Source organism: Daucus carota, chromosome 5 (genome assembly GCF_001625215.2).
Source record: "Daucus carota subsp. sativus chromosome 5, DH1 v3.0, whole genome shotgun sequence".
Classification (NCBI taxonomy): Eukaryota; Viridiplantae; Streptophyta; class Magnoliopsida; order Apiales; family Apiaceae; genus Daucus; species Daucus carota.
The window spans coordinates 37,105,968-37,118,657 of record NC_030385.2 but is presented as its reverse complement, the minus strand read 5'-3'; the positions used below and the strand labels follow the sequence as shown (position 1 = coordinate 37,118,657).

General features: G+C 31.8%; 2 protein-coding genes across 2 annotated transcripts; one reads left to right on the top strand and one right to left on the bottom strand.

Annotated features, from left to right (window-relative positions):
- The first annotated feature begins 5,341 nt into the window (after positions 1–5,341).
- On the top strand, positions 5,342–8,460 carry LOC108221952 (RPM1-interacting protein 4). The gene is made up of 4 exons (XM_017395823.2): positions 5,342–5,533; positions 6,945–7,484; positions 7,822–8,016; positions 8,119–8,460. Exons 1-4 carry the CDS (start codon positions 5,528–5,530, stop codon positions 8,170–8,172), a joined length of 795 nt encoding a protein of 264 aa, XP_017251312.1. The 5' UTR covers positions 5,342–5,527; the 3' UTR covers positions 8,173–8,460.
- A 485-nt stretch (positions 8,461–8,945) lies between these two features.
- On the bottom strand, positions 8,946–11,284 carry LOC108220874 (DNA-directed RNA polymerase subunit 10-like protein). Its single transcript, XM_017394754.2, has 4 exons — positions 11,130–11,284; positions 10,947–11,005; positions 9,767–9,861; positions 8,946–9,214 (listed from the first exon to the last, which is right to left on the bottom strand). The coding sequence occupies exons 1-4, from the start codon at positions 11,163–11,165 to the stop codon at positions 9,189–9,191; spliced, it is 216 nt and encodes a 71-aa protein (XP_017250243.1). The 5' UTR covers positions 11,166–11,284; the 3' UTR covers positions 8,946–9,188.
- Between the last annotated feature and the right edge of the window lie 1,406 nt (positions 11,285–12,690).

Sequence of the window (12,690 nt, the reverse complement as noted above, 5' to 3'; positions counted from 1 at the left end):
TCTCTCCGCGTTTAGCATAAAAAGATCGAGAGAGAGAGGAGTAATTAAGAAGATGGGTTTGTCACATGATGCTGCTTCGACTTTCAAATCCTATAGGGTTCCTCATGGCTCAAATGGTATGCCCTTCTATTACAATTATTTACAATATTCTTTCTTTTTCTCATGATTTTGAGTGAAATTGCGAAAGGTGTTGATTTTAATCTTGTTTGTTTGTGTGTATTTGTTTGTTTGTTTAATCCATGTGTTTTGTTTGGTTTTTGTTGTTTTTGGCGATTTTTCATGTTACATATGATACGCTTCGTTGTTCGCTTCGTATACGACGAGGCATCTTGATCGATAGCATAGCGGTGGTGGCCGATGGTGGCAGTGACGGCGGTTTCAGGACGGGACCCGGTTTCAGGACGGGACCCGGTTTCAGAAAGGAAAGCGCGCTAATTATTCCTTAATTGAGGGCGGTAATTGTGCCTCGTTAATTATGCCTCTTTATTGAGGGCGTAAATTGTGTCTCAATTATTGAGGGCGTAAATTGTGCCTCTTTATTGAGGGCGTTAATTGAGCCTTATTTGAGGGCGTTAATTGTGTCTTAATTAAGGATATTAATATTTTATTATTATGCCTTAATTAAGAGCTTAATTGTCTCAATCATGAGTTATCATGATTGTGGGAATATTTTGATGTAATCTGTTAAATATATCGACTTATATTCTTTTTGTTTCTCTTGTTTTATTTTCAGGATTTTTCGAAGAAGGCCGGGTTTTTTTTCGGACATTAAAGTTTTATTGTCTAAATTTCCCCGGTCATCTTGCATGTCCGACGGTTAGATAATAAACTTTCTTGAATGAAAGAATTATCACGGTGAATTGCCGATTCTCGTTGAGATTTATTCTCATTTTCAAAAAAAAAATTAAATAAATAAATAAAACTAGGACTCTTATTTTCAAAAAAAATAAATAATAAAACTAGGACTCTTAACATGCTACGGGTAAGCAATTAAATTTAATTATGAGGAATATGGATTTCATATGTGCTGTCAAAAAAATATATAATTCATATGGCAACATTATGCCACTGAAAGTAAAAATAAAACTATTCAGAAAATGAGAAGTACAGTCCACTTTATCATTTAGACCGAAAATTCTCAATTTATTAAAAATATTAATTAATCCATAAGATATATTTTACCGATCAATTACATTTTGATTTAGTTATACATCTTCAATTTATCAACAACGAAATTCTGATAAATCCTAATTCGATAGTTCATTTGAGTTCTGATTTTTACAGATATATTTCAATGGAATAAATTAGAAAGTAGTTTTATCTGCAAAGAATAAATCAAATCACAACATATATTTACAGGCGGCACATAGTCAAATATTCGAAACCAAAGTGCAACTCACGTCGGTTGTGTTGGGTACAAACTATTTTAACACTTCTGCATTGTTAATATATTCCAGCTAATTGTCGTAAGACAATATACATGTTTATTATTGTCGTTGGAATTTGACCAACATAAAATGTTGGTGGAATGTAAATGTAAATAAAAAATAATGCTTAGACCATGCGCCTTGTATTTAGTGGATTATATAATACTCCCGTGCAAAGCACGGGCGGATATGTAGTTCCTAATTTATTATTTATAATTTAAATTTTAACGTCATTTTATTAGTATTTTAATATTAATAGATTGAATTTAATTAAATTATATTATTCAACTGACTATATTTTCTCTCGATTACTTGAAAATTGACAAACCCTAACATATATATATATATATATATATATATATATATATATATCCTATATATATATATATAATACATTTAATTCGAATTTAGTACATGTAGATTTAAAAATTAAAAAAATCAGAAAATTCATATCTTTTCCAAACATAGACGACTTGTAATACATTTGAAAGATTCAGTAATCTAATCAATCGAATTTCAACATAATTCTGTAATCTTGTTTTTTTTGACAACAAAAATTTTAAGATTAGAATTAGAAAGAGTTATGTAATGTGTGGTGTTTATATTGATATAGAACACGTTAAAGTTAAAAATAGTTATATAAAACTTTTTGTTAAAAAAAGATAATCAAAATTATTATTCATAATTTTATTTATAACATCATTATAATTTTTTAATGAAATATTATATGATAAGGTATTGTTTGGAGTGTTTTTAGTATTTGAAACTGTTTGACTCCACATTTGTAGACTTGTAGTTACAAACCAAAAAATGTAACTAAAACATAGGACTACAAATTATACCCATGTTGGCTTATTATAGTTTCGCACGGGCGGATATGTAGTTCCTAATTTATTATTTATAATTTAAATTTTAACGTCATTTTATTAGTATTTTAATATTAATAGATTGAATTTAATTAAATTATATTATTCAACTGACTATATTTTCTCTCGATTACTTGAAAATTGACAAACCCTAACAAATATATATATATATATATATATATATATATATATATATATATATATATATATATATCCTATATATATATATATATAATACATTTAATTCGAATTTAGTACATGTAGATTTAAAAATTTAAAAAATCAGAAAATTCATATCTTTTCCAAACATAGACGATCTTGTAATACATTTGAAAGATTCAATAATCTAATCAATCGAATTTCAACATAATTCTGTAATCTTGATTTTTTTGACAACAAAAATTTTAAGATTAGAATTAGAAAGAGTTATGTAATGTGTGGTGTTTATATTGATATAGAACACGTTAAAGTTAAAAAGAGTTATATAAAACTTTTTGTTAAAAAAAGATAGGGATCTTTTTAAAAATACCCATCTATAAAATTATTTTTTTAAAAATACTACCATCTTTTTCATTGTTTTTAAAAATACCTTTCCATAAAATTTTTTTTTCAAAAATACGATTTGCAACCTTTGCAACCTCATTTGCAACCTTGGGCGGCGCAGCCGTAAAAGTTGCAAATGAGGTTGCAAAAGTTGCAAATAAAAATGGAAATGAGGTTGCAAAAGTTGCAAATGAGGTTGCAAAAGTTGCAAATAAAAATGGAAAGTTGCAACAGTTGCAACTGCAATTGCAACTAGTTCAACTGAAAACTGTAAGTTGCAAAAGTTGCAAATGAGGTTGCAAAAGTTGCAACTGAGGTTGCAAATGAAGTTGCAAAAGTTGCAACTGCAGTTGCAACTTTTGCAACGAGGTTGCAAAAGTTGCAACTGAGGTTGCAACTGCAGTTGCAAAAGTTGCAACTGCAGTTGCAACTTTTGAAACTTCATTTGCAACCTCAGTTGCAACTAAATGCAACTGAAAACTGTAAGTAACAACAGATGTATGGTGTGCCCCTGGCGGGGCCGTTAGATTACAATAGAATCAACTGAATACAACCATATGCAACCATATATGCAATTACAAATCCTGATTTCAAGTTCCAGTTTTCGAATGTCGTTTTCGACCTCATTTTCGGAATCGATATATATATATATATATATATATATATATATATATATATATATATATATATATATATATATATCGATTCCGAAAATGAGGTCGAAAACGACATTCGAAAACTGGAACTTGAAATCAGGAATTTGGTTGCATATGAAGTTGCAAAAGAGGTTGCAACACGGCTGGCGCCGCCTGGAGTTGCAGATGAGGTTGCAAAAGTTGCAAACAGTATTTTTGAAAAAAAGATTTTATGAAAAGGTATTTTCAAAAAGAATTCTGGAAGGTAGTATATTTGTAAATAATTAAAGAAAAGGTAGGTAGTTTTGTAGATTTCCCAAAAAGATATTCAAAATTATTATTTATAATTTTATTTATAACATCATTATAATTTTTTAATGAAATATTATATGATAAGGTATTGTTTGAAGTGTTTTTAGTATTTGAAACTGTTTGACTCCACATTTGTAGACTTGTAGTTACAAACCAAAAAATATAACTAAAACATAGGATTACAAATTATACCCATGTTGACTTATTATAGTCATATTTTTTTCAAACATAGACGATCTTGTAATACATTTGAAAGATTCACTAATCTAATCAATCGAATTTCAACATAATTATGTAATCTTGATTTTTTTGACAACAAAAATTTTAAGATTAGAATTAGAAAGAGTTATGTAATGTGGGGTGTTTATATTGATATAGAACACGTTAAAATTAAAAAGAGTTATATAAAACTTTTTGTTAAAAAAAGATATTCAAAATTATTATTTATAATTTTATTTATAACATCATTATAATTTTTTAATGAAATATTATATGATAAGGTATTGTTTGGAGTGTTTTTAGTATTTGAAACTGTTTGACTCCACATTTGTAGACTTGTAGTACCAAAAGGAGAGTACCAAACCAAAAAATATAACTAAAACATAGGACTACAAATTATACCCATGTTGGCTTATTATAGTATAGTATAGATATATTGATGAACACACGCCAATAATTTAGAGTACTTAAAATACTTTTTAGTTAGATGATAAATTTATATTGACTCTTATTTCATTAATGATCATGACTTTTCTGTATGCATGAAAATATTTTTCAATCATAAATTTTGAACTAGCTAGATAAAAAATATAATCCTTAACGCGTGTTAATGGCACATACTAAAAATATCATTTATTTAAAGCTTGATCTTAGAAAGTTTTATTCTCTTCTTCTACCCATAAATTCCACTCACAAAGTTTGTAAAATTCAAAGTCAATACAAAAATTGTCTGGAGCTGGGAGTCGTAGTCAACGAATTTCATCCATTTGTACGGACGAGTCTAAACAATTCTCTCAATATTTTATTTAGTTAAAAAAGACATAAGTACATCCCATAAATTTAATGATATACTCCCTCCGTCCCTATACATTGGGGGACGGGGACGCGGCACGGACTTTAATGCTCCTGTAAAGTGTAGTTGTGTACTTTTTTTTAAAAATTTTCTTTTTCTAAATTAAAGTTTGGATGTTATATTTTTATACAGAAAAAAAAATCTCAAAAATAAGTTACGGAACTATATTTTATAAGAACATTGAAATGCGTGTCGAGCAGTTAAAAAGAAACGTATACAATTAAATGGGACAGAGGGAGTAATTGTTTTGTCAAAAATTTTGGTATTCGCTATAAAAGGGATATATCATTGAAACAAAAGTTTATTATTTGTAATATATTGCAAATGTCCAGCGGCAACAAGCAAATAAGAAGCTTATAAGTAGTATAAAATAAAGAAATTACGAGGCAAGCGAGTCGAAAATAAGTAAACTGCACTGCTGTGTTTGAGAAAAAAAAGGTTGGCGAATAGTCAACATATAAGCTGCTGGACCGGGTCATTAGTCATTGCTCATTTCTTTACATAACCTCTTACTCTGTCTCTCTCTTCTGATTCTTTGTGAAAGAAGCGTGTGTGGTCTTTTAGCCTAAGCAAAGTTCAACTTCTGGTGATTCCATCTCAAAAGCGTTGGATTTTCTTGAAGAACTCATTTGTGGAAGCTCCGATTCTGTTCATTTCAGTTGGTGTAACTAAATGGCAGTAAGTTATTTCTATACTTCAGCTTAGTATACAATGCAAAGGGAAATATATAATCTTTGCATGCCAGGTCGCTTCGTGGGATTGTTCTGATTCATTGAGGTTTTTGTGTGATTTTGTATACTACTATTAGTCTATTACGTATTAACTATGTCAATGCATGTCAACTAATTCGTGTTTAATTCGGAGTTATCGTGACTGTAAAGTTACTGTATGGAGTCATTGATTTTGTCATGTTGAAGTTTGGTTTGGAATTTTGGTGATCATGATCATACTCGAGTTGTAAGTTTGGAATGCCAAATAACGTGGAGGTTTCTTGAAAATTTCTTTTCGATCAGGCCTATATGGTCTTCTGGTCTTAGATCTTGTTAGTTTTTTTTTTTTTTTTTTTTTTTGTGCTAAATAGATCTTGTTAGTTGCAAAGAGGAACTAGTTAATTTGAGTGTCTTGAGATTTACTAGCTCTGCTTTAGGCTAATTGATATGGCGTAAAGTTATTAAAGTAGTGACTGGTTTCGACATCTGACTCTAGCTATTTGTGCCTTGTGTTTGTCTGAATTGGAGATATATTTTTTGAATCAGTAGTCTATCAGTAACTATTAAGGCAAGAAGTATGCCCCTGAGATATTTGATTGCATCTTCTGAGAGCAGAAGTTTTTGCATATGCGCCGGGTCATTTATGAGAAGGTCAAAGTGATTGTTTAGTGTATTAGCGGATGTGTAGATTGACAAGAATAAAAATTGTGTCCAAGATCCCCAGTAATCTGTTTTATCTTGTTCTTAGTGTTGAAATTGATAGATTTGTGTGGGCGTAGGCAATGTCGAAGAACTTGACTTCAAGAAGTTCTTCAAATGCAAACCAAGGGGGATTGGGGATTCTTCAAACAGAGAACTTAATTTTTTGTCATATTGAACTTTAGGTTCTGAAATAGCACTATAGCAGACAAAGAAAGTAAGATAAATAGAAGGAAAAATTCATCTTCAAGTAAAAAATTAGCACAATCCCAGATTAAAGCTTCGTTTAATTTCATCCTTTCTGTATATCATAGAAACTAAAAAGTCACTTGTTTAGAGGCCTAAATGAACGGGAGGTCTGGTATATACCTCAAGTCCTCGGAGATGGGTTATATTCGTTAGCTGCCCACCTTGACTGTGTAAATTTTAATCATTTCTGATACCATTGACTTTTGCCTCAACGAGTACATTACAATAATTTCTGAAATGCTTGTCAAATAGTATCTGATTATACATAGCCAACGCATAAATAGCCATGGATAAAGAATAGCAGAGGATCTATATCGCAGTTTAAGTCAATGTCATTCGGCAAAGATTATCAGACAATCATTTCTTAATAGTAGCAAGAGCCTTTTGGACTAAATAATTGGAAGGATAACTTGCTATCTTGTTGGTTGCAGCAACGTCCAGTTGTACCAAAGTTCGGCAACTGGGATAGTGAGGATAATGTTCCTTACACGGTATACTTTGAGAAGGCTAGGAAAGGTAAAAATGGTGCGAAGATGATAAATCCAAATGACCCCATGCAGAATCCTGGCATGTTCCCTACAGCTCAAGTGACACCTGCAGCAGTTAAAAATGCACCAAAAGAACCAGTAGGTAGGAAAGCAGTTAGACCAAAAACACTTGACATCCATTCAAGCAGTGAAAGTGGTGGTGGTCCTCGACGTGATAATAACGTTGGCCGTCAAAATGGTGGTACTGGTTCAACAAATCAGAACCGCATAGGCAATGGATCATTACAAGGTTCTGGTCGACCCAGAAAGCAAAATGCGGGATCAGAGCACCGTGTCAACCAATCACCACTCGATCCACAATACCAGGCAAAGCTAATTGGAAAAGGTAGTGGTTCTTCTTGGGAAAGTAAGCATTTAAATGATAGTGGCCATGGGACAACTGAAAGATCCAGAATGAAGCCAGTGTCTACAGGAGTTGAATCCGTAAGTTTCCACTTTATTTTGATGATGTCTTAATAGAACTACCAAAAAATTATTCTAATATTTCTATTAATAATTAGTTATATATGCTTTTTATATAGCTTAATTTAGCTAAATCTCTGCCCTGGCTTTATCTCAAAGAGCCTGGGGACTTGTAGAATGATTTTTGTGTCTCCAAATATAAGTAGTACTGAACTATCTATAAACAATTTGTGGGAAGTTGAGTTCTGATACTTGAACACCATCATACCAATAAAGAGACTCATTATTCTTAATCGATTTTTTTTCTTTTCCATTCAAGCTTTATGATCGATCTTCTGTTTCCTATTTCAATTTTCAGCCTGATAAAGGAGCTGCAGTTCCACGCTTTGGTGAGTGGGATGAATATAACCCTTCCGACAATTTCACCGAAAAATTTAACAAAGTGCGGCAGGAAAGGAACGCAAGCTCCACCGCAGTATCAGGCACAAACACAGGTCCTGCAGGACGAGCTTATGCTGATAAACGGAAGCAAATTAATTACAACAAAAAAAAGGTTCACTGCATAAGATAACTAGTCTACAAACATGACTTCAGTTCTTTGCAATGATGCATGGTGCTTACTCATAAACATTTATATTATTATTTTTTTTTCCAGTTCTCTTGGAGGAGCTGGTTTCCATGCTTTAGAAAGTCAAGAGCAGTTTCCTGAAATATGTGCTTCAAGCAAGCTGTTTGTTCCGCTTAAATTGCAGTGAATGAAGTTTCTGTGTACGGAAGCAGACTTTGCATCCATTATATTTGTTTGATCCTGGACACTAGATATTTATTTAACCGTCGGAAAACATCTGCCAGTTAAAACGTCCCTGACAAGGACCCCTCTATCTGTTAACAAGTAAATGAGTTTTTGTATGCTTTTATATTTCCTTCCTTCTTACGTTTGATTGTACCCCTCTGTGGGTAACAAGTAAATGAGTTTTTGAGTTTTTGTATGCTTTCATATATCGTCCTTACGCAGCTTGTATAAATTACAATGGTTTAATGATTTGATAGTTCGACATTAAGCACCTCATCCCGGCTCCTATAGAAAACACTTTTTCTCTAATCATTGCTTTTGAGCTGGGTGGCCTCGCCTGGAAAATTCTGTCTCTTTGAATCCCTCAACCCCTTATATGACAATAGTTTCCAACTTTCCACGAGAAAACTTGATACCATAACCATAGTTTCCATAAGGACAAGAAACCTAATGCTAAATTTTTCTGGAAAAGAGAAAATGAGCTCAATTTCTTGAACAGGTTGAGGCATGAGAATATTATATCAAATAGATATTCAACTTCCATCACATAACTCGAAGAACACACTTCTGAGACACAGCCCAGGAGACTACTTAAGATTGGATATAATAAATCTGGCAATTTACCTAAAATAATATGCATATAATAGAGGTATGGCATCATACTCAATTGTCAGGTACGGAAGAACATATAGACAACTGCATTATCATTGCAAGCAAAGGGTATAAAATTCCATACATCAACTACAAAAGAAAATGTTCAGATAAACGGGCCAGCACACAATATTCAAATATTTCATAAATTGTTTACACAATCGTCACAGAAGCATCATCTTATAACAGTTTTACAGCAGCAGTTACTAGTTAGTCCTTCAATATTTTCCATCACAAATTCAAAAGCTCCACAGAATCCAACTGCCACCAGAAATTCAGGCTCAGCTTCCCTCGGATTTCTCTAGAGCTGCAAAAAATTTCCATGTCAGTAAATAAACCAAAAAACAAGCAGAAGGTGCAAATTAACAGAATATGATAACAAATCAAATAAACAGCAGCTATTGAGGCTTATCCCATCTAACCACTCCTAATACCGAGACAACAGTTGTCACTACATGAAACTGAATGAGAGGCTCACTGCACTAAGAAAAGATATATCGTAAATCAGAGCCACCAGCTTGATCACAAATATTATATATATTTTTTATTTATCTTTTAAAAGTTTGCCAAAAGTCTATTAAAGATACAGCGTCTAGCTCTCTGTATTTTGAAATATTATCAGTCGTTTGGCACACCAAATCATAAGGTTTACCAAATTTGCCCCCTACTCACGAAACACTTTCCTTGAGGGAGCGTTTCAACTGCTGCTGCCACCCAGGTAATCTCAAACAACATTATTTATACATGTAGAAAAGAATGGGTGCCTATCTTGCAAAATATGGTAATAGAGGCCCATAAAACTGATATAAACAAACTCATGGTTGGCATACCCAGTCAGATATAGAAAAAAGGAGCTTACTATTGTAGTTCAGAAGCTTCTCAATGAGGTCAACATGAGTCATCAGCATTCTCCTACAGCAGTAGCGAACCAAACCAAGTGCATCAAGAGCATCTCTGAAAGAGAAAAAAGAAAAATAAACTACTGACCGCATCTACACATCTCGACAAAGTGCATAATTAGCTTGGGCTTTCACATATGTTGATCTTGAGTCTTGACATTCTTCGATATGGTAAAGAAAAGAAACCAAGTAAAAAGAAAATTGCAAAAAGAAAAGGCAAAATGTGATTCATCATCCATACAGCAGTATACACTTGTAGAAAACAAGGCAGTGCTGTATTACACCTTATTGGCTCCTGGAAACTCTGCTCCCTTTATTACTAATTTTCCTTTTGTTAGCTCTTATCTCCAATTATCTCATGAATTTTCCAAAAAACTTCCATCTCAACCACCAAAATTCAATTCTCAGCTCTATTCTTTATCAATATAAAGGACCCTTCACTTGGATGGAATGGAATGAAATTTGTAGGGTGATTAGAGAAAATGTCTATAATTTTCATTACTTCAATAATTCCATCCCAACTATTTGAACTACAAATTTAACCCACATATTCTGCAAGGAATGCTCATTCCACTTCTTCAAGTTGTTTCCCTACAACATTCATCATAAGAGAATTAAACTCACTCATATTTAGTCACTATTGTCTCATGCTTTCTTCTTTCTACATAAAACTTCTTTATTATTTCCCTTTCCATCCTCTCCTCATTTTATTCCATCCAAGTTAATGCAAACTAAACGCTATACTTCCACCACTAGCTCATAATGATAAACATGATTACAAAAACTAACATTTTAACATCATTATTGCAATTTGAAAACTTATGCTATTGTGGTTGGAAAGGGGAAAAAATGACAATTGCCAAAAAAAAACAGGATAAAAAGCACGATGCATGTCCATAATTCAGTAACCACAGAAGTTGAAAGCCCGAACAATTACCATAAATAAGACCATAATTCCCAAACCATTGTTTAAAAACACCACTTACTATTAGCACTCAGCACAAAACATATATACTTTATATATACGTACATTTATAAACAATACACGCATATAAACATTTATAAACACCTTCAAGATAAAAACAACACACGCGTATACACAATCACATAAACTTGTGAAAAGTTGTAAAGGAGACTAACCCTTCTTCATAATCAGCCTGGAGAAGATCAAGATACGTATCCCATTTGTTTCCAATCACCTGTAATCCAAAGTAACAAACTTTCATTAAAACCCTAATTATAAACATTATAAACCCTAATTAAAATAGGGTAATGAAACATAATCGAAAATCAAAACAAAAAAGTACCAATATTTACGAGTACCTTGCCACAGGTGAAACAACGAACTGGTATAATCATCTTCTTCTTATAATTCTCCTAATAGCTTTGCTTCTCGCGTCTTACTGAGAAACAGGTGCCCTATATTTATGCATATAAATGGGTTATACAGGCCTGAGAGAGTGATCGAGCCCAGTATCTGCGAAGATGCCGGCCCAAGACAAAATCATTTTCTACATTTGTCAAGTTAAAAAAAGAAACAATTTATTCATGTTATTTTTAGTTTAAAAATTATTTGATGTTTATATTTTATAGACAAAAATTCATCTTAGCATATTTATTAACTCAGCAGAGGAGTATGGATTGTGAAACTTTGAATTTATTTTATCAATATCCTTATACAATAATAATTATGTATAAAAAAAAGAAATTTAGAAAAAAGAATTCTTTTGATAGATTTTATAATCTTGATGGGTTTTTCAAAATAATAATTTTTATTTCTGGTATTATACCAATTATTTTTATACTCTTTTAAATAATATTTATTAAAGCATTAAAATGACAAATGTAATAATATTCATTCTTCAAAAAGATGTTGGGTTTTTTAGAAAAACATTATTTAAAATAAATAAGCATGATAATCAGTGTTGTGTGATATATATTTTATCAGATTAACATTTTTTTTTTGAAATAGTAGTGATTAACAGATTGTTGAACTTTTGGAAGTTTTCTTTCATAAGAGTAGATATGAATATAAGTAATTTATACTTTTTCTAAATTGGTCTTGAGGGAGATAATTTGCAGGTTAGCAAATTGGTGCATGAATCAAATACAAATATTATTTTTTATTTGCATAGACTTGAAATTATTGATGGTAAATCGAGAATTTATATCAAAATCAATCATTTCATAATTTTAATAATACCGATGGTATTGATGTTTTTAATTAATAAATTTGTGGGTTTTTTCATAAATAACCAAGTTTTAAAAAAAATTTGCAAAAATACTATCATTTTTTAAAACAAATTGCAAAAATACTATGTTCCTGAAAATTTTTGCAAAAAAAACGGTGGCTGCATATGCAACTATATCTGTAACTGCAACTGCTAGCAACTATATATGCAACTACAAATGCAATTTTGAAAAACTCGGTTGAAAGTTACATCTAATTGCAAGTGGTTGCAAAAGTCGAAAAATGAGTGTCTCTACGAGGCAAATACTAATATCACAGAAATAACCACAAAATCAATTAAAAACAATATCAAAATCAATTAAAAACAACCACACTCCTTTACCACTAACTTCATCTCTACGACATCTCCACCATCTCCATCAACTCTGCACCATCAACGTCTCCAACGACACTCCGTTTACCTCGCCCGCCATATTCAAGATATATCCATCTTCAACCGCCATAGAAAGTCACAAATCGAGGACTAAAGATCTCAAAATTGAGAATAGAAAGGTATGGCCAATCGACGATATTTCAAGACAAGATCGACGGCGGAGCGTTGCCGGCTGAAGACGAGGAGGAAACTAAGACTCTGGATGAAAATAAAGATGTGAGAATAAGACCTTGACATGGTATGGTGTATCCTCCCGAAGA